Source organism: Telopea speciosissima, chromosome 5 (assembly GCF_018873765.1).
Source record: "Telopea speciosissima isolate NSW1024214 ecotype Mountain lineage chromosome 5, Tspe_v1, whole genome shotgun sequence".
Lineage (NCBI taxonomy): Eukaryota > Viridiplantae > Streptophyta > Magnoliopsida > Proteales > Proteaceae > Telopea > Telopea speciosissima.
This window is the reverse complement of record NC_057920.1, coordinates 5,435,984-5,461,594: the sequence shown is the minus strand read 5'-3', so window position 1 is coordinate 5,461,594 and position 25,611 is coordinate 5,435,984. Positions and strand designations below refer to the sequence as shown.

The window sequence follows — 25,611 nt, the reverse complement described above, 5'->3', positions numbered from 1 at the left end:
CCGCCAGGGTTTAAGACTTTTAAGACTCTGTTTGGTTGAATGAAGAGCGTGAGACGGAATAGATTTTCCGTTTGACTTTTCTGTTTTTTTTTTTTTTTTTTTTGATAAAAAGATTTATTAACGCTGGAACAACGTTCCAAAAAGGTCAAATTACAACGGGAGGTGGATACAATCAGGAGGGGGGGTTGAGCCATGAGATATTTGATTGAGAGGGGGCTCCCAATGATGCCAATCGATCTACCACAGAGTTTGCTTCACGAAGTGTATGAACAAAGGATATGTGGCTGAAATTTAAGGCTAAAATTCTACAGTCATGTACGATAGAGGATACTCTCCATGGGATCTCCTGAGAGAGGTCAGTAAGGATCTTAATCACAAGGAGGTTATCACTTTCCACAATGAGATGTGAGATGCCCAGATTAATGGCCATTCGAAGAGCTGTTCGGACTACTAATACTTCCGCCACCAAAGCATAGTTCCATCCTATACCTTGTGAGAATTCGCAAACGAAGGGGGCGTTCGGGGATCTGCATGCACCCCCCACTCCAGCTAAATCCGGATTCCCAAGACTAGCACCATCGATATTGAACTTCAGAAATGGGGTGATAGGAGGGATCCACTTTACCAATCTGGCCATCCTCACTGACGGTTCTGTGTAGTTCTGCTCTTGATCTCGAGTAGACGTAATGGCCCTGAGAATAATTGTTGCAGGATTGAAAGGGATGCCCCTGAAGATTAGATCCCAATATGCTGTCCAAATGTGCTAAATAATACTGCAGAACATAAAAATTTTGAGCCAGGAATCCCAATGAAGCTTGGATGATGTATTCAGAACTTTAAGCATGCCACTTTTGATATCAGGGGTCGTGAAATAAGCTGCTAGTCCCGTGAAATAATCTGCTAGTCCCACTTGGTTCCAGATGCTCGTAACATGCTCACAAGTGACGAAAAGATGGGAAGGGGTTTGCAGATGCTGCTAGTAGATGTGGCATGTAGGATTTTGATTAAATCCTCTCAAATTCAGGAGGTCAGGAAGAGGTAGTTTTTTATGGAGGGTCTTCCATATGAAGTAATGAGCCTTGGGGCAGTAGGAAGATGCCAAATATGCAACCGCGACCTGTCACTTGTCTGAAAATCTCCTCTGATGGCCAGATTGTATGCCGAGGAAAAAGAGAATTTGCCTGTAGAGGTGCCCAGCCATACTAAACGATCAGGTCCGGGGTGTATAGGAAGTGGGATAGAGAGAATCCAACAAGCCACATCAGGGGGCCACCAATGAAATATTCTTTCCCGATTCCAAGAGTGAGAGATTGAATCAATAAACCAGTCAACAGAGGAGGAAGCCTGCAGAGGTAGGGGAAAAGGGGCGGAGGATGGTGGGAGGTGCGGGATCCAAAAATCAAGCCAGGGATTGATACTCCGATCATTACCAACCTGATGGAAGATGCCTAGTCGGAGAATCTCACAAGAAGAGCACACCGATTTCCAACCCCAGGATGCAGTCGCAGGACATTTAGCATTTAGAAAAGTAGTGTTCGAAAAATATCTCTCCTTCATAAGTCTTGCCCACAACAAGGAGGGGGGACAGAAGTTCCCACCCTTTCTTGGCCAACAGGGCCACGTCCATCGGGACAGATAGCTTGATATTAAGACCCCCATGTCATTTAGTTTGACAAATAGTGGTCCATGAAACTATTGGAACAGAAAAATTACTACCATTGGACCAGTAGAAGTTGTGGCTTACTGAATCAAGAGACTTATGCACTGAAGCGGGAAGCTTGAAGCAAGACATAATGTAGAGAGGCATCACTGAAAGAGAGGATTGGATCAACACCGTCTTCCCTGCAGGGCTGAGATATTGAGATTTCCAATGCTGCAGTTTGTGTGTTATGCGATTAAGAAGATTGGAGCAATGGTGCTTGGAGATCTTTCCACTGATAAATGGAGTACCCAAATACTTATCCAGTGTAGAGGTGGGTATGATTTGGAAAAATTCCCTGAGCTATCTTTTCATGGTTGAACTAACATTTGGATTGAACTGTGCTGTAGATTTATTGAGGTTGATCATTTGCCTTGAGGCTCTGCAGTAATCGTCCAAAACAACATTGAGTGCTCTGGCTTCGGCCATGGTAGCTTCACCGAAAAGAATAAGATCATCCGTAAAAGCCATGTGAGACAATCTTTCCCCATTTCTCTTGATCTGGAGACCTTTGATGTTCCCCTCCTGTTGAGCAATAGCCAATTTTGTCGAAAGGACCTCAGCACATAGAACGAATAGATAAGAGGAGAGAGGATTTCCTTGCCTGAGGCCCCTACTAGGTTTCAGATAAGGGAGAGGAGAGCCATTAAGTAGAATGCCCAGTTGAGTATTCTCCACACAGAACATGACCCGATCGATCCAAGTTTGGTCATATCCAAAGTTAGAGAGAGTACTGCGCAGGAAACTCCACTCTACCCTATCGTAGGCTTTATTCATGTCAATCTTAAGAGAAAAGAAGCCCTTATTACCTCTCCTGGTTTTCTTGATCTTGTGAAGAAATTCATGGCAGATGAGTACATTGTCTTGAATATGCCTGCCTTTGAAGAAACCATTATGGCTAAAGGAAATAATTTTATTGAGAATTGGACGCAGACGCTTGACAATAATTCGAGAGATCACGTTATAGATAAAGTTGCATAAACTGATAGGCCTGTACTCAATGACGAAGGAAGGATGATCCACTCTCGGTACAACCGCTATAAATGTATGGTTTAGTGAGAAGGTGAAGGTTCCATTAGTAAAGAACTGTAGAATTGATCTTGAGATCTCCTTACCAATGATTGGCCAAGAATTCTGGAAGAACATACCCGAGAAGCCATCCGGCTCAGGGCCTTGTTAGAGGGCATTTTCCTGACAGTGTTATAAATTTCCTCTTTACTTACAGGCGCCAAGAGTCTTGAGTTATCGTCATTAGTAATTCTGCCTCTGATCGGATAAAAGTACTTATTGTCAAAGGTGGGATGGGAAGACGTGAAGAGACCTTTGTAATAATCAAAAAAAGCCATTCCAATTTGTTGGGTGTCGGATATCGTAACTCCTCCCATATTGATAAATCTAACAGTATTCCTGGCTCTTCTCTTAACAGTAGTGAGATGGAAGAATTTTGTATTTCGATCCCCATTTTTTATCCAATTGCTCCTAGATTTCTGTTGCCAAAGGATTTCCTCCTGATGAGCAAGTCTTCGAATAATTACGATCTGATGTTTCTCTTCCAGAAACCATTGATCAGTTTTAAGAGCTGGCCTTACAGAATAAAGGGATTCCAAGTACTGCTTTGCCCTTTCCATGTTGCGAAAAATATTACCCACATGGTGCTTATTCCAGTACTTAAAATTTTGTTGTAGAGCACTCAATTTCTGACACATTCGATAAGATGGGGACCCGCGAACAGAATGATCAGCCCAAACACTCCTAACCACCTGCTGATATCCAGGCTCATACAACCAAAAGGCTTCAAAGCGGAAAGGCCTGGTCGTATAGGCAGGCCTAGACTCAGTGTTGAGGATTAAAGCTTTGTGATCTGAACTGACTGCCACATCCGAGGTGACTCTTGCATTGGGAAAATGGTGTATCCACTCTATATTTACCAAATATCTATCCAATTTGGCATCTATGCGTCCATTACCAAATTGACCATTATTCCAAGTAAAACTGCTATCTGATAGATGGATGTCTGCAATGCATGCTTGATTAAGAAAGTCATTAAGTGGTTGCAATTGGCCATGAGTAATGGGTCGGCCTCAAGTTTTGTCTTCCACACATAAATAGGAGTTCTAGTCACCCACGAGAATCCATGGATTAGTGCCACTGGGAATTAGATTAATAAGAGAGTTGAGCTGTGTCCTTCTAATGCTATCAGTACAACTCAAGTAAACAAAAGATGTAGTTCAATATTGATTAAGATCTCTAACATATAGTTGTACATGCAAACACCAAGTGCTTCTCCACAAAAACGTACAAGTAATACCACTAGACCATAACAGAAGTAAGCCCCCTGAGCCACCCGACGCAGGCACACATTCAAAATTGGAGAAGCTGAGAGATCTACTGAAACTACGCACATTAGGGTTGGACTACTTAGTCTCCGAGAGAAGACACACAGATGGTCTATGTTTAAGAATGAGCTGGCGTATCTCCCTCTTTGTCGCAGGGCGACTAATGCCGCGATAATTCAAAGAGAGGAGCTTCATATACCCCTGGGTGGTTGTTTACGGCCAATCACCGACGCCTCAGCACCTTGATTCATGTCCATTTCCTGTTCATGTCTACTCTTCTTGGTTGCTTCACTACCTCTAGGAGGGCTCAGCTGTAGAGCAAGCGGATCATCTTCCACTATCACCAATGGCATTTTCTTAAATGGTATGAGGACCGTATCAGATTTGACTAGATGCCCCTACAGAGTTACAGACCCATCAGTTTGAGCAACCCAAATTCTTCCTTGATTTGGTATACTTGCGACATCCTTACTAACCATAGCACTGCCTTGAGAGCACTGAGCTCTATATGCACAAAAGGCTATGTGAATCTGTTGTAGAGAAGGGGTTCTCAGTGCCACCGAGGCTAGAACAAGCTCTACAGTGGTAACCTAGGCCTGAGAAGGAACTGGAGCCAGAATGACATAGCTGCTACTCCTTAATATGTCCAGCATCACCTTCCTAGTACTTGCAGATGTGAGAGGAAGCTCAATTTTGAGAGTGTGTGCAATATTAATAATCGATTGTAATATTTCAGTCTTACGCTTCTGAGAGAATGAAGAGTCAGTTGGTTGAGGATCAACCTCTGCTGCTTTCCCTTTATCAAGGCTAGAATTAGAAGCTTCAGAATCAAATACAAAGAACTCCTCATAAACCTTGCAAATCTTTGTTAAAAGACTGACTCGGCGAGGTGGAATCGCTGCCCTAGGTATGAGTCGTTGCACTGCGTTATTGTCAGGGTTGGCCAGAGCAGCTAAATACTCAGACCGAGGCTTGAAAGGGCATTCATCTCCAATGTGACCAACGTTAATACAATTAGGACACACCTAAATAGGAAGATGCTCATATAAAATGTCAACTTCTATGGAACCTGCTGGATCTAAATTCACTAATACATGTGGAATGAGAGGATACATTAAAGGAATAATGATTCTCGCTGCAGGATTGTAACTAGAGCTTACTGCTCCAGTGGGGCATTCAAGTTCCAGAAATTTGCCCACATTCGAAAAGATAGAGTGGAGTACTTCCTTGCCAAAATACTTCCAATGAAGCTTTTCCAACTTAACCCATAGGATAGCCATAGTGAACACTACCTGCTCAGCAGGAACGTCAAGATTCCTTTGTTGAAGGACCACCAAATGCCCGAGATATATCCAGGGCTGTGAGAACAGGATCACGTGCATATCGCGAGCATTTTTGAGTTTGATAATAAATCTGTCCGATGCTTGCTCAACTAAGTGGATTTCGTCTACTTTGAAGGATCGAGGGTGCCCAACCCGATTGAACATGGCTCAAAGTTCCAACGATGAGATATGGATATTGTCATGCACCCATCTAATAATAGAATATTGAAAGTTGGTATGGGCCTGATGAAGCGCCTGCTCTGAGACCACCATAGAGGGAACTGGTATACTAGGTAACTCCAGCTTGGCAGAGAACTCGGCTGCAATTGCTCTTCAAAGACTTTGGATCCAGAACTTTCACCAAGAGAAAAGGAGGAGAGAGCAGTGTTGTGCTGAGGGCAAGCCATGGGGGTGCAAGAAGTTTGACACAACAACGCCATAGGAACACTCATAGTTAGGAACGTCTCAAGGGAGAGTGAGGGTGTAACAACTACCCCAAGGTTGCCATCTTTATATAGAACCAGAACCCTAGCGAGACTTCCTTCACCATTGTCTTTGATAGGGTAAGAAGCATAGAGTCCATAATGAGAAATACCAATTGCCATAAAGTGATTATAGCAAACCATAGGTATAGATGATCGATGATCTTTGGATATATCAACATAATCTCTAGGAGCAGGATAAAAATCCGAAAAAACAAACATGCTTCAAGAAACCCTAAGTGCACACGAAAGATAAGTTGAGAAGATGAGCGACTTACTGGTTTGTGATTTGTTGATGTAAAACCTGGCTGATGTGTAAGTCTAATGGACGAATCATCATAAACCTTGCTAAAGCACGAGTATCCAACTTGTTGAGGTGCATTAAATGCTCATAAGGCCAATAATACAATCTATGTACGCTCCTCGCACGCCTGTGGGGATGCTAAGAAATAACATTGATTAACAATCACGGCGATGGTCTAACAGCCAATGGAAGAATCCTGCCAAGAGGAAGGGAACCACGATAAGAAATCAGTTTCTTGTTTGCAGAAAGAAGAAGCAGCAGTTCCAAAGAAAGGACGAAGATAAGGAGGTCCAGATAATCTAGATAGGAGCAAGATTGCAATAGAAGGAAAGAACAAGCGAACGAGCCCTTGAATAAAAGGCTTCACTAAGTAAGGATGATTTCACTTGGAGAAACATGATAATCTCATCCATAGCATGTGAAGAAAAAGAGAACTACATATCAGAAGGATACAAAAGTCTCAGGGAGAAATATGGGAGAAGAGAGAGCGAAGATCAAGAGGTGCCTAGAAATCTTGTCGATCAGGCCAAAGGAGATACAGAAGTGAACTTCGTAAACTCTGCGAGAAACCTCGGTTCATCCGCTTCTTGCTCTCGTTGTGTCGACTGTGCAATAAGTGCTCTAATAATCCTTCTGACATAAGAGAAATGAAGACAAACTTTTTTTTTCGGTAAAGAAAATGAAGACAACCTAATTGCTTACAAATGTGGCCTTTTAAGGAATTTCGGACTGTAGTAGTCATTGACTCATTATCCCTCCTTTAGGGCTGTGTTTGGTTGCTAAGAAAAGGAAGAAAAAAAAAATCGAATTTTAAGAGAGAGATACACACAAAGATCTAACTCCATTCGATTAGTAGCTCGATCAATTCAATCTTCAATTCCAATTTTCATAACCTGGCTTGGGCCCAATAGAAACACAGCAGCCCAAAGACCGAGAGTGCGGGGGGGCAATGCATGTGCAGCAGCCAATGAGAATGGGCACTGGCATCTCGGATGGCGGGATTTTCATCTTTCATGGGGGGCGAGGTGGTCATTTTGCTCCATATTGTGTCTGTACATGGTCCTTGTGTCCCCCACATAGAACTTTTCTCCACAACGTATCTATCTAATGGTTATTACAACGAAATCAGCCATCCACATGGTCACATAAAGGAGAACCATGGAGCAAGGATGTATGTGGACAATGAAGCTATGTTCTATGTTGTCTAATTCCTTGCTGAGAGGGCATACGGAAATTTTTAGTCTATACACCTATATTTGCCACATGATAGATTGGACGAAGATGAAAACTTTGTAAATAAATAGTCCTCTCGGTCCATAGTCCATCTTGTGTCTATTTTCAACTAAATGAAGTTTTTCAAGTGGCAATACAAATCATTAAAATATATGAGACTACCAAAATGACAAATATAATTAACACTTAGACGATGCCTGGTGCATGAACAAAAGCAAGAGGATATGCAATATATGTTATAAGTTTGAAATTTGACACATGGCTTATCCAAACCATCCACCATCGGAGGGTCAAATTTGCTACCCATTAGAAATGATTCACCCATCCCCATGCTTGACTGAGTTTTAAGCGATTCATTGGTTGAATTGAAATCTCATCCTATACAATTGTACCCGAAATCCCACCGTTTACAATCTCAATCCAAGGATCTTTTTTTATGGGCGAATCGCCCATCAAATCCATAGACGACACCAAACATATCAAATTGGGTTTGATTGAAAGCCCAATCAGAATTGTGATATTGGATATACCAAACACCCCTTGATTTGAACTAAAACTTGACGGTAAGAGGGATCTGTTTGCCTCTAATGTCCACGGAATTTTAGTCGTATGTAACTTGATACATTTATGGCTAATATTTTTGTGGGGGAGCATGGTCTGGTGCCCAGACACAAAAGGGGGCAAAATGATCACCCAGCCTTGTGAAAGGCGAAAATGCATGCCCTGTTGATCTTCTGTGCACGCTCCTCCCAAAAAAGAATTCTTCCCTTTTTTTTTTAATTCATGGATTCGATAAAAATGGAAACCTTATCCAGAGAACCCACTCAAAAAAGAATATGGTCATGCTCAAGTTACAAAGAAATTTAAATGACAATTTAAGGCAGCATTTGGTATGTATTATAGGTCGATTTTGTATTCTTGGATGATAAAAATAATTGTTTTTAATTAACTTAGAATGCATTCCAAGAATGTATACCAAACACAATCTAAATGATTGTCGATAATTGATATGGTTATTTGCGTCATTGGTGTGAATCCAGATGGCTAACCATCGGCGAGAATTTTTATTCAGTTATCTCTCAAGTTTGACATAGGGTCAAGGTTCTAAAACTCGGGTTTCGACCAGTCAGAAATTGAGTTAGTATCGGTTTCGATCATATCTTGGTCGAAACCTTGGATTTTTTTCCATTGATGGGGAAACCAAGGTTTCGACCCTAAAACAAGGTTTTTTAGGCCTAATTTTTTGCAGGTTGCCTATTATGCACATTTTAAACACAATCCATGAATTACATTGACAAAAAAATCATTGAAAATAGTACTTGTGGTTATTGACCCAAGTTTACTAACGTACGCGCTGATACGACACGTACACTACAGTGGTATTATAAATTTATAATTAGTTCACATAATTATAAAGTACTTGAACCCTGAATAATACATTGAATCCAAATAAAACATTAAAATGCCACTCTTCAATTCCATGCAGAGTTTCTTGGTCGGCCATTTTTGTAAAATTGTTACCTTGCTTTTTGTAGGAATCGTTCGAATCGAAACCGCTGGTTGCAAGCTACAAGTGTGGAATGCTTTGCAAACCAAATTTGATTACTTCTTCAAGAGATTGTGAACAAGATCATGGTCCAAGAGGAATTGCAAAACAAGTTTCTCCAAGACTTGGAGAGGAGAGAAGAAGAGAAGGCTAGAGAAGAAACATGGAGGAAGATGGTTCGGATGGACAGCGAGATGGAGCTCACCAGTGAGGTAGTGATGGAATGCTCTGCGAACCAAATTTGATTACATCTTCAACGGATGTTGCATGTGATACAATAGTTGATTTGAAAACGAAAAAGTAGAAAAGACAGTTTGAAAGCCAAAAAGAAGAAAAGACGAAGAGTTTGAATGTAAAAACCAAGAAAAAGACATAGTTTGAAAAAGAAAAAGAAGAAAAGACGTGTCTATGTACTATTATTCTTCAAAAACATGTCTGTGTACTATTATTCTTCTCGTGCCATTGAAAAACCATTAAAAAACCATTGAAAAACCATTCAAAATGTAAATGATAGCCTGGTTTCGACAGGTTTCCCCCAGGTTTCGACCGAAACCATGGATATTTTAAAGTATATGCTAAACTCGTCTCGGTTTCGACCGAGTTTTGATTCACTGCATAGGGTTGTAGATATCGGTATCGATCTTTGTCGATACCAATTGGCTCGTATTGTCCTGAATTGATTTAAAAAATGGTTTTTTATGACTTTACATTTGATCCGATATTGATTTCCGATCCAGGATCGACCAGGAATCGATATCGGCCTCAGCCAATACCAATTTGATGTCAATCCAAAAGTAAGGGCTAATATCGAAGGTTATCGAATGTAAAAGACGTCAATCTATTGGGATCCACATCCTCTACTTCCAAAGCTCTACTTCCATCCTACTTCCGTGAGTTTCTAGCGTGCCATGTGTCCTGACAACCATCTAATGGTGGTTATTTAAAAAATTCAAATTTTTTTGAATTCCAATCCCCATCTATTTGAACCACTTTAAACCTCAAACCAATCCCATCTAACCGGTTCAAAACAAAGCAAACCAAACTTATCTCCTTCAAAACAAACCCATTTTGAACTCACGGAAGTAGGATGGAAGTAGAGCTTTGGAAATAGAGGATGTGGATCCCAATCTATTGTGTGTGCCCGAGGTTGGGTGGTTTATTAAGTGGTTGGACCTGCCGGGTTAGTTGGTACGGTCCGCATCCTGATTCTTGATTCTTGATACACTACCTGCCATTACTTCATAACGACGGTTTCGGGTGGTGGATCTTCGAGTTTCTCTCATTTCGAGAAGTGACGAAGTAGAGAAAGAAATTGAGATGAAACTAAACGGAAACCCCATTTTTCTGGGCGTTTCTTCTTGTTAACAACCCTGATAAAAGCTTTGCTTTTCTCTGTAAACTTGTGGATCTGTATACCCATCCCTGTGCTTGGTGATATCTCGGTGCTCGGTCCCATGATTTTCCCCTTATCCGCGCAACGTTGTTACATTACATCAGAGCTTCCCTTGTCGCCGGCAACTTAGGGACGATGGCCTCCATCACTTCCGTCGAATTAAATTACCTCGTCTTTCGTTACCTTCACGAATCAGGTCGGTTTTCACCTCTTCGTCTCCTCATGCTTCATTTCTTCCATTTTTATTTATCTACGCATTACATATAAAAATTGTTTCTTTCTTAAGACACTTTCCCCCCAAAAAAGGGTTTTAGGGTTTATTCGTCAATCATATTTGGGTTATCACTGTAATCAAACCTAGTTAGGGTTTGAATACTGTAACCGGAGGTTAATTGGCTTAGATTCTGGTGTACCATTGTGGGGTTGGGTTTTAAAAGCCTTAAGATCCGGGGCTTCGAATGGATTTCTATTTTCCATATCTTTTTTTAGTATTTTCTGCGTTTGACAATGTGATAACTTGGCAATTGTCAAACGTTGGTAATTAGAAGTTGCTACTCTCTCGTGTTGAGGGTTGAAGGAGGAGCTACAAGAGCTAGTTAAGTTACTATAGAGGAGGATGGAGGAGAAACGTATGGTAGGATAGCCTCGAGTAAGATTGCAGCTTCTTTCCTTTTTTGTTCAAGTTGGTTTATTGAGATTATGACTCGGGGAGGGTTGAAGAGCTGAGAAGTGTATTGCTAATGTGCTAAAGGTACTCTGATTTTCCCCCTTTTGCCCGTACACCAATGTGTCACACTTCTATTAGAGAGGATGGAAGATAGAAGAAAGTAATATTGTCTACTGGTTCAAGCAATTTGGGTTTGAAAATGGCATATAAGGCAGTATATAAAGGATCATAATTGCAACATCATTCTTCCCAGCTGATTCCGATCTGTTTTATGTTGATCGGCTGATCTGGGGTGCAAAAGATGATCCTGGCTGATCCAACTCAGAAAAAAATTCCTCACAAAAAGAAAACCACAAAATCCTAAAGTGATAAGTGTATATTAAAAAGTATTGGATAAAAGAAAAAAGTGCTTATAAAAAATGTTATTCATAGAAGTTTGGAAAAACTCCCATTTTATGCTCTATACGTTTTGAAGATATAAACCATTGTGTGCATGCATGGTCCATGGCTCATACAAGTGTGGATTCCTTAAGAATAACCATAAAAAATGACCATAGTTAAAGGAGTCGGTTTTGATCAAGGTCGAAACAATAATTTCGGGTTTCGACTGAAACTTGTTTGAAACTCTGCACATTTCGGTGGTCAAATGGCCATATTTTGGCCCGAAACTTCAGTGAGACCCTAATTAACCATCTCTAAACATATTAGAACTTTTGGATTGTTTAGTTTAGTAGTGTATGGTGTACGTTAGCTGTATACTTTGTCACCTATAGCCTATGCTACACATAATTTAGTACTCTAATACGTAAAATTCAATAAAAATAACTAAAGTATGCAATTGCAAATTTACAAATGAAAAAATACTATTTAATATTATTAAATGTCAAAATATTACAAATTACGGGTACACGCAAGTGTACAAGGCTGTGAAATTGCAGAATTGCAGAGGTTGGGCCCATAGTTAGGGTTTTTGGAACCTGAGGTTGCATTAGTATGAAGACTCATATTCCTTCTCACCCTAGGACTGACATAATCCTACTAAAACTCAAGAAAACTAATTTAGACACTGAAAAGGAGAAGAAGCTAGCTTCAACAACGTTGTAAATCCTAATAGTGAGAGGACTGATTACCATGACAAAAAAAATATGTAACTACTGGCTAATCCTTGTAAAACAATAGAAGTAGGACATGCCCATTACTGGATAAATAAGCCTGAATCTCAAATTAGGACAGAAGTTGGACCAACCAGCCCTTTCTCCACGCTTCTTTAGTCCATGGTGTGTATCATTGGTGGTCCATTGTGAAATAATTTTACCCTTGTTCATATTTTTTCTTTATCCTTTATTTTCTCAAATGTTAGAATGAACTGTATAGTATTGTCAGAACCTAAAACATTGATTTGCTTGCTGTCTCATGGTTATTTCGTATCCTCATTGTGATGCTTATATTTTCCACTTTCTCATGCTCTTTTCCCCCCATATTATTTTGTGATATCTTCTGATTTTTCCTTTCTCCTCCAGGTTTCACACATTCTGCTTTTGCTTTAGGATATGAGGCAGGGATTAACAAAAGCCCTATTGATGGAAATTTAGTTCCACCAGGTGCTCTTGTTACATTCGTGCAAAAAGGGCTTCAATATCTTGAGCTGGAAGCAAACTTGACTACTGTAAGTGTGCTCAATTCATTTTATATTGGGAATTTTAGCTACGGAATGCTCTAGAATTTTACTCTGAACATTGCTTGTTTTAAGCTTGCCAGAGTGCTGGAGATGAGGACGATGATTTCTCCTTCTTACAACCTCTGGATCTTATAACAAAAGATGTCAACGAACTACAGCAAATCATAAGAGAGAGAAAAGAAAATCTGCAAAAGGAGAAAGAGAAGGATAAGGAGAAAGAAAGGGAATATGACCGAGAACATGAACGAGAACAAACGCGAGAAAGGGAGAAGGAACGACTGGAAAGAGAAAGAGAACGTGAAAGGGAAAGGGAAACGGAGAAAGTAGAAAAAGATAAGGAGCATGAAAGGGAAAAAGAAAAAGAAAGAGAGAGAGAAAAAGAAAAAGAAATAGAAAAAGAAAAAGAAAAAGAAAAAGAAAAACAGAATGAGGATAACACTGATAGAGAACCAGTCAGAGATCGTGAAGAGAAGATCACCGTCAAGTCCGAAGATAATGGAGTTTGTGGAGGTAAATTTAAACTATTAGCCTCAAAATCCCTAATTGCAGGCCTATCGCTATGGTATTCTTGGTTGCTAGCCAACACTTGAGTCCATTGAGAATTGAGATACACTGTGAGGTTGGTTTTGTTCCAATGAACCTAGTGTTGTGGTTGGTGGCCATTCCCATGGCAATGGTTTCATAATTGATATTGTAAGAGGGATCAGTAGGGGATGATGCTGATCCAGATTGTTCTGGATCCTGATCCAAATGAAGGATTGGATTATCAAAGTCATTCACTGATCCAATGAGAATCAGACAATTTGAACCATGTAATACTGAGTTTTCAAACCTTGTTCTGACAGTTTTTTTTTTTTTTTTGTTTGGGGGGGGGTTCAAAATTCTGATAGCTTATTCACCAATTCCTATAGAGCCGCCATGCTGTTAGCCTGTTGCAATATTACGAGATCATACTGTTGGTCATATTTTATTTGCTCCTTATATATATATATATTTTTTTTTTTGGGGGGGGGGAGAAGGATTGGTAGAAAGGTGAAGGTGGGACTTGATCCCAAGTTTTGGCAACAACATGCCATAGACTTTACCACAAGGTTCTAAATCTCGATGATTTGTTAGAAATTGGTCGAAACCTGAGATTTTTTACCAGCCAACTCGAGTTATTCACCAATTCTAAATTTTTGACATTCTAAAAAAAAAAAAAATCAGAATTTTACTCTTTACCCCCCTTCCTGTACAGCCTATTTTTGACATTCTAAACACAATGCATGAACTATTTTCACAAAAAAAAAAAAAAAAAAAAAAAAACTCAAAATTATACTTATGGTTATTGACCCAAGTTTACTAGTGTATGCTGAATGCTAATGTTAGTGTACATTAGCCATATTATAAATACTAAGTTCACATATACTTGAAGTGCTAGAAAACTAAATAATTCTTCTTAACCAAATAAAACATAAATTATACAACACTCACTCAATTCCAAGCGGAGTTTCTTGGTGGGTCTAATCCATGAGTTGCGTACAACTAAAGATGTCGCAGTCGTTCCTCTGAATGCACCGCATATGTATCCTATGACATATCTGGGCCCAATTGTTCTAATAGTCCATAATTGCCCATCTATAAGCCCCATCATCTACTTGTTTTGAGATATCTAAATCTATGGAAGGGCTTACTGAGACTGTAAGGAGGTGGAGCCGGCACACATGGCTGGACTGGATACCTGAAGATACCGTTGACAAAAGATGACCCAACACATGACCCATCCCCATATCCATATGTAGTAGAAGATGCATCATGGCCACTACCATATCCAAATGAACTGGTACTCTCGAAGGATGGTGTATCAACATATCCACCATACGGTCCATACCTAGCATATGATGCTGATCCGACGCTCTCGAAGCCACTATCATAATGTTGTGCTGGACTAGGGGTCTCTACTGTGAAGGATGGCGCACGCCAATGCTCAAATCCCCTATCTCCCCCAAACTCATGGACCCAGCGCATGACCCATCCCCATATCCATATGTAGCAGAAGATGCATCATGGCCACTCCCATATCCAAATGAACTGGTGCTCTCGAAGGATGGTCCAGTAGCATATCCACCATATGGTCCATACCTAGCATATGATGCTGATCTAACGCTCTCGAAGCCACTATCATGATGTTGTGCTGGACTAGGGTGAAGGATGGCACGTGCCAATGCCATAATCCTCTACTCTCCCCCAAACTCATTGCTTCTATAGTGCCAGACAAGCTCAATGTATCCCACTATCATGATGTTGTGTTGGACTAGGGGTCTCTACTTTGAGCTTGGAGGTTCAAACACTCTTCTAGGATGCTTGATACAGCTGGTAGATGCATGATCTGTCGAAGTTGCGTGAAGAAATGTGAAGTTTTGGGCCAAAATCACACTCCTAGAGTCAAAACTACCGAAACCCCCTGCTCTCTGTCGGAACTTGGTGAGATATGGAAGTTCTGATTGAAACTTAGGAATATAAAGACCTGGCCCACCCAAGTTTCGACCAAAACAACTGTTTTGGTCAAAACAGGTCGAAACCATGGATTTTTTAAACTCCCAGCATATCTCGTCTGAGACTTCTGGGAAACTGAGACATCTTGGTCGAAACTTGAGATTTGTTTCCATGCTTATCCAGCTGTCACCTTCAGAAGAGGAGAAAAAAAAGAAAGAGAGAAAAAGAAAACAAGCCTTTTCCTTTTAGATGGTATGAATTATTCACAATTCACTCCTACTTGGCCTCTTGGCGACATTCTTATAGAAATTTTGGAATTAAAATCCACTGTCTATGTGAAAAAAAGGTTAAGTATTTTTGTCAAACTACTGTCTGTGTAGTTTGACAAAAATGGGTAAGTTTTACTTAAGTTCTTAGCCTGTGAATAATCCTTTGGTCAATTTGGTTAAAGTTTGAACTATTATTAAGATTTATTGTTGTCACTGTTGTTTAATTTAGGTTTCTAGTTAGATTAGTTTGGGAAATAAAAATTATGTTTTAAGAGGTTTCACTGATTAGAAAAATTTAGTTTGGATTACTCTACCAACTTAGCCTGTGAATAATCCTTTGGTCAATTTTGTTAAAGTTTGAACTATTATTAAGATTTTTTGTTGTGACTGTTGTTTAATTTAGGTTTCTAGTTAGATTAGTTTGGGAAATAAAAATTATGTTTTAAGAGGTTTCACTGATTAAAAAAGTTTAGTTCTGGTTATTCTACCAACTTAGCCTGTGAATAATCCTTTGGTCAATTTTCTTAAAGTTTGAACCATTATTAAGATTTTTTGTTGTCACTGTTGTTTTATTTAGGTTTCTAGTTAGATTAGTTTGGGAAATAAAAATTATGTTTTATGAGGTTGCATTGATTAGAAAAGTTTTGTTTGGGGTACTCTACCAGTCTACCAACTTGGTGGTAACTAATGTAGTGTGATCAAGAGGGTATATTTGGTCTGACATGGACCCTTTTGGTCGTTACACAATTTTGTAGTAAAGCCCAAAAATACCCATTATTAGTATCAATGTTTTTTTAAATATGGAGTGGAGGTTGAACTAATATGGCTCAGTGGTTGGCTGTCTGAATCGTCTGAACAGTCTGATCTATTTAATCAAAATATTTGAAAAATCTAGTTACACTAGTTCTCTCTATATCCAATGAGCAGAGTAAACAAAATACAGAATAACATACTTAAAGTGAAATTCCTTGTTAAAAAAGAGTTGCTTTCCTTGAAGTTCATTTACTTTAAAATTAAATTTTCTCTGTCAAACTCTTAATACTTAAAGAAGGAAAGACAGGCACGGTCCATGGGGCAACTGTTTATACTTCTTTCTATTTCCAACTATTATTCATGTATTTAATTCATCAACTTTCTTTTGTTATTTGCTTGTTAGGTCCTTAATCAAATCTTTTCCTCTGAAACTTAGTCCCTGATGTCACCAGACCAGTTTTTAAATTCTAATCCTTTAATTTCCTTCAATCAACATAGTACCAGATTGATGTAAAATTCTGGCTGTATCCAAATTTCCTCACCTAAATGCAACTACAGGACCAGCTCAGCAAAATCTTCAGCAGAAAAAAAAAGAGATACTAAAAAAACAACAAAGATCTAGAATACAAGGCAACTAAGATAGGAAAGAGCTTCCTACCTCCATTTTGTGTCCCAGCTAGTCGCTAGCTTCAGTTTTGTTGGCCCTTGGGCTTGTACATTCCCTCTTCTTTCTTCGTAATTTAAATTTTCATTCATCCAAAAAAAAAAAAAAGGATAGGAAAGAGGATTTCTTGATACTTCTGGGAACGATTTCTTGTTGAATAAATTTTTTTCTTCACTGGGGTGGTAATGCAGTACTAAACTTGAATCAGAGTAAATCTAATGAGAGATTTAGCTTGCGACAAGATTGCAGATATAGGGACAGAACTAGATTTGATAGAAAAACAGATAACTCGGTCTAAACAACTCAGGTGTGCATGAAATTGTGGTCAATTGGTCTATTAAGTTGATTGTACAACTTTTCAAAGTCTGACAGAAATTTGATGGTTGAATTCTGGGATATTGAAGAAGTTTACTTGAATGAGGAAACTGAAACCCATGCAAAACAGAAAATTTGATGGCAGGTGATGCAGGTGCACATCCCTAGTTGGACCATCTTCGCTTGGTCTGGAAACTCAGTGAATGGCGGATCAGGTCCAAACCTGGTTTTATGGTTTAATGGGGCTGTCTAGAATATTTTCTATTTAATGGGATGTTTTTATTTTAGTCACACTTTGATGGATACTGATATGGTGCGAATTGAGGAAAGAGGGATACTGCAGTGTGACTATTTTAGATACTTGGGATCCTTCATCAATAAAGAAGGTGACATAGAGGATGATGTTTCACAAAGAATTAAAGTGGGTTGGATAACGTGGAGAGGTGCGTCCAGAGTGTTGTGTGACCGACGTATTCCTCTAAATCTTAAAAGAAAGTTCTATAAGACTGTTGTTCGACCGGCCATAATGTATGGGGCAGAATGTTGGGCAGTTAAGAAGTGTCATATTGATAAGCTTTGTGTAGCAGAGATGGGGATGTTACGTTGGATGTGTGGAAAAACAAGGAAGGCTAAAGTACAAAATGAACATATAAGAGCGGACTTGGGAGTTGCCCCGATCAATGGGAAGCTCCGAGAGAGTCGTTTAAGGTGGTATGGTCATATTCAATGGATACCCAGGGACACCCCAGTAAGGAGGAGCGCCGTCCTGGTTTGGTAGACTAGGTTTTGCAACACGTCACCTTAAAGTGTTGAACAACAACAACAGTCCACGCCCCGGTGACATGACCTCCACCACCCCCTCCCTTCTCCCTTCTCCCTTCTCCAACTCCGAAGCCCACCACCTCCTCCTCCTCCTCCTCATCTGGCCCTGCCATCAACATCCCCTGCTCCTCCCCCAACTCCATTCCCTGCACCTGCACCTGCACCTGCACCTCCCCCTCCACCATTTCCCCACCCATCATTTGCACTACCTCCACCACCACTACCTCCACCATCACCTCTCCCCCCTCCCATCCTGCTGGCCCCACAACCTGGGCCTCGATCATCTCTCAACCCCCCCTGCTCCTTCCTCAAGCTCTGGCATTGCACCTCACTACGTTAAGCCCTCTTCATTTGAAAATGGCTCCCCCTTTGCCCGTTGTCCAAACAACATCCTGTCACCCGAAATTTCCAAATGGCAGGCTTGCCTTGTTGGCTACTTCCTAGGTACTCGGCCTTCCTTCAACATTGTCAAGGCTTCCCTTACCAAACAGTGGAAAGCACAAGGCTCTTTGGACTCCTACCTCCTCGAAAATGGTGTCTTCATCTTCAAGTTCTTCTCTGAAGAGGCGAAAGCTCGAGCTCTTGATGGTGCACCTTGGCTGGTTGGTACCAAGCCAATCTTCCTCCGTCAATGGACTCCCTACATTCAGCTCCACAAGGTCAACCTCAGCTCCATTCCCTTGTGGATTACTCTGCCTGGTCTTCCCCTTCAGTACTGGAGCCACGATAGCCTCAGCAGAATCGGCTCTGTCGTGGGCTACCCCCTTCACTCTGATGCTCGCACCAGACGCTTGGATAGGCTCTCGTTTGCAAGGCTATGCATTGACATCTCTGCTGATTAACCTCCTCCTTCCTCCATTACAATCGTGGAAGAAGATGGGTTCTCTTTTGAACAGCCAGTGCGGTATGATTGGCTCCCCCCACATTGCATCCATTGCAAGGTCTTTGGCCACGACTCACTTGACTGCTCCGGTAAAGCTCCTATCGTCGTTCCTGAAGATGCGCCAGCTCCTTCAACAACTCCAGCTTCTCTGGGTTTTCTCTCTATTCCATCTTCGACCTCAGCAAATCTTCCGATGGAACACCTGAAAAATTTAGCGTCTCTGGATCCTCTCCCTGCTTCATCGTCGACCCTAACATCTCTTCCGATGGAGCACGCCGGATCTTCTGCTGTTGGCCCCTCCTCCTCCTCTGCTTCTCTGTCGACTGGCTTGTCTTCTAGCAGAGGTAGGATAAGGGGGCGTAACTGCCCTAGGCGGCATCGCAGTGTTCTCCCACCTCCTGGCTCTCCGCAGCGACGAGAAGTCCTTCTGACTTCTGGCCCTTTCCCTGGGCAACTCTGCTGATCTCAGAGATCTTCCGCGCATCGAGAGCCTGCCTTCAGGCATCTCTGCCTCGCGCTCACGGTCAACTGAAAAAGACTGCATTGCCATTTTCCATTCTTTGCTGAGATCCTGTCTTTGCCTAAGACCCTGTCTTGCCATGTGTTGTCGCCTCTCCCATCGCGATCGGAGGATTTCTCTGAGCTTGGTTTCCCCATCGAAGCTAATCCCTTTAGTGTTTTGGACGATTGTGAACCTGCTTTGGATTCTGCGAGTTCCTTGAGACAGGAACTTTGCCATTCGCGTGAAAGAGCTTTGGGTCCTGCGATAAGGTTTAACCCCCCCTCTTTGTCGCTTTTTAAGCGCCCACCCCTTTTACAATCTTCTTTTACAATTTTACCCCATCCTTCCAAACCCCCACCCCCCCACGTGGCTCCACTCTCGAGAATCTGCTGGCCTCTTACCCTCCCTTTCTGGACCCCCCTTTCTTGGCCCACATCCAAACCTCAGCCCACTACCTCGGCCCACCCACCTTTGAACCCTTCACCTTGGCTCACCTACTAGCCCAGCCCAATTGCTTCTACCCAGCCTACATCCTTTTTTACCTACAACCTACCCATCTTTCAACCCCCAGCCCACCTTTACCAAAAATCCTACCCCAACCCCCTTCCCTACCCCTTCTCCTCCCGCCCATCCCTCTCTCGATCCACCTCGAATCCCTTCATTTCTCCTTTTGAGCCCTCTCATCTCCCCCCTGTCTCTCCTCCATCGCCCCCCCCTCCCCAATCCAGTTGGCCTTATCCGCTAGATTCCACCCTTTCCTCCCTGGGGTGGCTCTGCCCCTCCCCTCTTGCAGGCCATTAGTTAGTAGCCCGGCGGTTGCCTATGCTTGAAGGCGATACAAGAGCTCTCCTCCAAGGTTTGAGTTGCCCCCTTTCAACTAGTTGCCATGTTGTCGGGCTTTATCTGGAATGTCCGTGGCCTCAATTCCTTGGCCAAGCATCTCGAGCTTCGCTCTTTCATCAAATCCTCCTCTTCCTCCTTCTGTGCTCTCCTTGAGACTCGCGTTCTCCGGGAAAATGCCCCTCGCATCGCTGCTTCTATCGCTCCCTTCTGGTCCTTCCTTTCCAATTACATCCACTCACCTTCTGGTTGGATCTGGGTTCTTTGGGATCCCTCCAAACTTCATATCTCCTTTACTCATTCTTCGTCCCAGTTTATCCATCTTCGCCTCTCTTTTCATAGCTCCCCCACTCCCTTCCTTCTTACTGTGGTCTATGCTCTCAACCAAGCCATCGACCGTATCCCCCTTTGGGTTGACCTCTCCCTCCTCAAGCCCAACTCGGGTTCTCTCTCTTGGGGTATCGGCGGAGACTTTAATGTTGTCCGCTCTTTCAATGACTGCATTGAGGATCTCGACCTTGATGATCTCCGGTGGTCAGGTTCCCCTTTAACCTGGCATAACCGCCGAGTGGGCCCTGATCGCATCGCCTGCAAACTTGACCGATTTCTCGTCAACGAAACTTGGCTATCCTCTCTTCCCCACTCCCATGCCTCCTTCCTAGTCCAAGGCCTCTCTGACCATTGCCCCTGCCTTATTTTCCTTCAGACCTACTCCTCTTTTGGCCCCAAACCTTTCAAGTTCTTTGATATGTGGACCTCCCATCCCCTCTACCAGCCCACCATCAAGAAAGCTTGGCGTATCCCGGTCTCTTCTCCCTTTCTCCCCCTAGTAGCCCTGGCCCGCAAACTTCGGATCACCAAATCTGCTCTCTGAAGGTGGAACCTCTCCACCTTTAGCAACATCCCCTCCAGGCTGTCTTCCTGCCGTTCTGATCTCTCTTAGGTCCAATTCAAGCTTCAGTCCGACCCTCTTAATCTGTCGTTAGCGGCTGACGAGAAGCGCCTCGCCGAAGAGCTTTCCTCCCTCTTCCTCTTTGAAGAAAGTTTTCTTCGCCAGAAATCCCGCTCCAAATGGTTGGAGCTTGGGGACTCGAACTTTGCCTACTTTCACCGCTCCATTAAAGCTAGGCACAACTCCAATTCCATCACCCTCCTTGTGGCCTCTAATGAATCCTCCCTCTCCTCTCCCTCTGAGATCAAAGAGGCTGCCTCCTCTTACTTCTTCTCCCTTTTCAATCCCTCTCTCCCCTCCCTTTCCCCTATCCCCCCAACTCTCATAGATAAGTTCATTCCCCCCTCCCTCTCTCATTCTCCCACCGCCATCCCCTCTGATGACGAAATCTCCCAAGCTATCCTTTCCCACAAGTCCAATAAGGCTCCGGGTCCTGATGGCTTTAGTATGGGATTCTTCCTCAGTTGCTGGGACTCTAATCGGGGAGAGATCATTAAAGCCATCCGCAGTTTCTTCTTCAAGCCTGGTCAACTAGCCCAGATCAATCAAACCTTCATCTGTCTCATCCCTAAAAAGGACGGGGCCTCTTCCCTGACTGACTGTCGGCCTATCTCCCTCTGCAATCTCATTTACAAGTTCATTACCGAAATTCTTGCCAACTGGATCAAGGAGGTCATCCCCTCCCTCGTTAGTCCCAACCAGTCGGCCTTCATCGTCGGCTGGAACATTGCGGATAATATCCTCCTCTATTCTGAGATCGTCAGAGGCTTCGATCGCAAATCGATTTCCCTGGCTGCTCTCTTAATAATCGATCTCCACAAAGCTTTCGATTCCATCCGCTGGGATTTCATCTGTGATGTGCTCTCCCTCATGGGCTTCCCTCCAGTTTTCATTCGTTGGATTTATGCCTGTATCTCCACCCCTTCGTTCTCAGTCCTAGTTAATGGCTCCACCGCTGGCTTTTTCCGCTCCAAAGTTGGTATCCGCCAGGGTTGCCCTCTTTCTCCGTTCCTCTTCTCCTTGGCCCTGGAAGTCCTATCCAGGAGCCTCCAAACCAAAACTGACCTCCACCTCATCTCCCCTATTCCTAAATGCAAGCAGATCAATCTTTCCCATCTGGCCTTTGCTGATGACTTGATGATCTTCTCTAAAGCTTCCCACTCCTCCATCTCTGCCATCATGGACTCCCTTTTTCTTTTTGAGTCTCTCTCTGGCCTCAGAGTCAATCTCCTTAAATCCAAATTTTTTCTCTCTGGTATCTCGGACTCCTCAAAAGAAGCCCTCCGCCTCTTGACAGGATTCTCCTTAGGGGCTCTTCCTGTTACCTACCTTGGTCTCCCCCTAATCCCGGCCAGGCTTTCCTCCCACCACTGCATTCCCATGCTTGACAACATTCGGAAGCGTCTCCAGCTCTGGAAAGGCAAGCTTCTGTCTTATGCTGGCAGACTTGAATGTATCCGTTCAGTTCTCCAAGCAACCTACATCTACTGGACTGGTATCTTCTATATCCCCAATTCCACCATCCAGTCCATTGAGCGCCTCTTCTACGCCTTTCTTTGGAAGGGTTGCGACACTTCGAGATTTCTCCACCCTGTTAGTTGGAAATCCATCTGCCTCCCGAAATCTGAGGGTGGCCTGGGCATCCGGCGTATCCGTGACTCCAACAGAGCGGGCATTCTTAAACTCATATGGAGAATCTCTTCTCGCCAGGATTCTATCTGGGTTTCTTGGGTCCACTCTCACCTTCTTAAATCGGACTCCATCTGGACTGTTCCAATCCATGTCAATTCCTCTTGGATTTGGCGTAAGATTCTCTCCCTCCGCCCTCTGGCCCTCCGCGGCATCGCCACTTCCATTTCTGATGGCTCCTCCACCTCTCTTTGGCTGGATCCTTAGCACCCTTTAGGAATTCTCTATAATTTTCTTGGCCCCAGGGCAATTCATTACTCTGGCCTCCCTAAGGTTGCCACTGTCTCCCTCATTTTCTCTGGCTCTTGGTTCCCTAACCCTTCCCTCAACCCTGCCATCTACACTCTCATTTAGGCTACCCTCCCCCCGCTGCCTCATATCCCCCCAATCGAGCGGATAAGGTCACTTGGCTCCCTTCCCACAACGGCACCTTCTCTTCCTCCTCTGCCTGGAACCTTTCCAGGGACCCGTGCCCCTTTGTCCCCTGGCATAAGTTAATCTGGTTTAAAGGCCACATCCCCCGCCACAGCCTTACTGTTTGAAGAGCCCTAAGACTTTGCTTGCCCACCCAAGCCTTTCTCATCCACCGCAATATCCCAGCTACCCCCTCTTGTAACCTTTGTTGGATAGGCCGAGAAGACATCCCCCACCTTTTCTTTGACTGTGCCTTTACCTCCACCATTTGGCACAAGGCTTTATCCTCCATCTGGCCGCGTAGTAGAAGGATCAGAAGCTTTGACCGCGAATGGCATTGGTTGATTAACTCCTTTTCTTGGAACTCCATATGTGACACTATTGGGAAGCTCGTCTTCAACACCTCTATTCATCATATTTGGATCGAAAGGAACCTCAGGAGATGGACTTCCAACTCTAGATCGTTTGATGTGATTTGGAAAGCCATCTCCTTTGATGTGTCCACCAAGCTTAGTAGTATCCGTCAGAGGCACTGCCAGGACAGCCATAGAAATAGGCACATTTTGACTTTTTGGGGCCTTGATTCTGCCCTTTTGCGGTCCTCCTCCTCTGCGTAGGCTGGTAGTCTGCTTCCCCTTCCCCCTCTCTTCCTTTCTTCTTTCTCCCCCCCCTCCCCTTCTTTTCCTCTTCTCTTTCTTGTACATTGATTCTTTGGTTCGCTTTTCCCTACCCCCTCTTGGGGTTCGGTAATATATTTATTTACCAAAAAAAAAAAAAGAAAAAAAAAAGAGGAGCGATATGATTCTGATTGAAGGAGCTAAAAGAGCTAGGGGCAGACCTAAAATGACTATAGGATAAGTGGTGAGGAAGGACATGCATAGTCTAGGTCTGGTCCCAAGTATGACCTCGGACATAGCCTATTGGAGGGCAAGGATCCATGTAGCTGGCCCCATTTAGCTGTGATAATCCTGACGTGTTGTTGGGCTTTACCTTTTTTCTCTTACTATCTTTCATCTCTCTATTTATTTTCCATCTTCCATTTGTCCTTTTCCTTTGTCTTTTCTCATCTCTTTTCCCATCCCTCTTCTCCTATCTTTTCTTCCCCTTTTTTGAGTATATGTCTGTTTCCTCTATTTGTTTTGTTTGGATCCATGTAGCCGACCCCATTAAGTTGGGATAAGGCTGAGTTTGTTGTTGTTGTTTTGAATTTGAAGTTTATTTAATTATTTGGACCTGGTTTTATGGTTCAAAAGAGCTGTCTAGGGTATTTTCTATTTAATGGGATATTTTGTAATTTGCAATTTATTTAATTATTTCTTTATTGGTGTTAACTATGTAGGATTGAGAGTCCAAATTAGCTTGGAACTCTATTTTTAGTCTTAGAATTTGATTCCTTCATAGGTTTAGAGTCTAGTTAGGAGTCTCTTGATTTTCTTTTATTTATATCTTGTAACCCATCGTTGGGTGGGCAGTTTATAAAATGGATTGAGTGAAATTTTCTGTTTTCATAGGCTGCTAAGAGCTCTGTGCATTCCCTTTCTCTTCTACTCTAAATTCTCTCTCTTGTCTCAGGTACTCTCTCTCTCTCCCTTTCCCAGTGACATCCTCTTACCTTCTTTACTCTTAATTCTTCTGAATTTATTTCCCAGGTTTAATCTCTCCTAAGTCTCTTTTATACCATCCATAGTTTGTTTCAGTTCTTTGCTATTGCGCCCTCTAATTGCCAGCAACTTGCGGCATTATTGGACTGAATAACTTTGAACACCGACTAGCCATCATGGGTTGATAGTCAGTGCATAGATTTCCTTTCATCATATATGAATCAAACCCCCAAAGCAGAGATCTGAAACCCCCTCCCAGTTAGAGAACCGAAGCTGTAAACCAGAGTGGTTCATACTTACCATCAGATCTTATATCAGGCCTTTAGCTCTCTTTCTCCACCTGTTGATTTGAGTGATTCGTAGGAGCATTAAAGAGAGCTGTGTCCAGCTGATATAGTAAGTCACTTAGAGGGCTTATTTGATTGAAAATAAGCTTTGGGTTGGGTTAGGTAGGTGTTGGGCTTTTGATCCCATGGTTTTTCTGTCTAATGGGCATTTTATTGGGCCTAAAATATGGGTAGAAAGTAGGAAAACGGGATTTACTTTATTAGTTTAGTTATAATCCTATTTTGAGTCTGTTTTCTTTATTATTTGGCTTTCCTAGTCAATTTAGGATACCTTATTAGTTAAGGATAGGGTTAGGCCTTTCCTTTTTAGTTTCGAGTCTATTTTTGAGTCTTCTATATAAGTTTGTGAGGGAGGCCAGCATGGTACACGAATTTGATTAATGAATATTGGCTTGAGCCTTTGTGAAAATTCGGAGATAAGATGG

The 25,611-nt window shown here is 42.5% G+C and overlaps 1 protein-coding gene across 1 annotated transcript in view; it reads left to right on the top strand.

The window, feature by feature from the left end:
* The first annotated feature begins 10,335 nt into the window (after window positions 1-10,335).
* Window positions 10,336-25,611, top strand: part of LOC122662315 (WD40 repeat-containing protein HOS15) — a 30,417-nt gene continuing 15,141 nt past the window's right edge. The window contains exons 1-3 of the mRNA XM_043857913.1: window positions 10,336-10,511; window positions 12,503-12,648; window positions 12,741-13,170. Of these exons, the coding sequence (XP_043713848.1) occupies window positions 10,451-10,511; window positions 12,503-12,648; window positions 12,741-13,170 (637 nt within the window). The 5' untranslated portion in view covers window positions 10,336-10,450. The remainder of the gene's footprint in view (window positions 10,512-12,502; window positions 12,649-12,740; window positions 13,171-25,611) is intronic.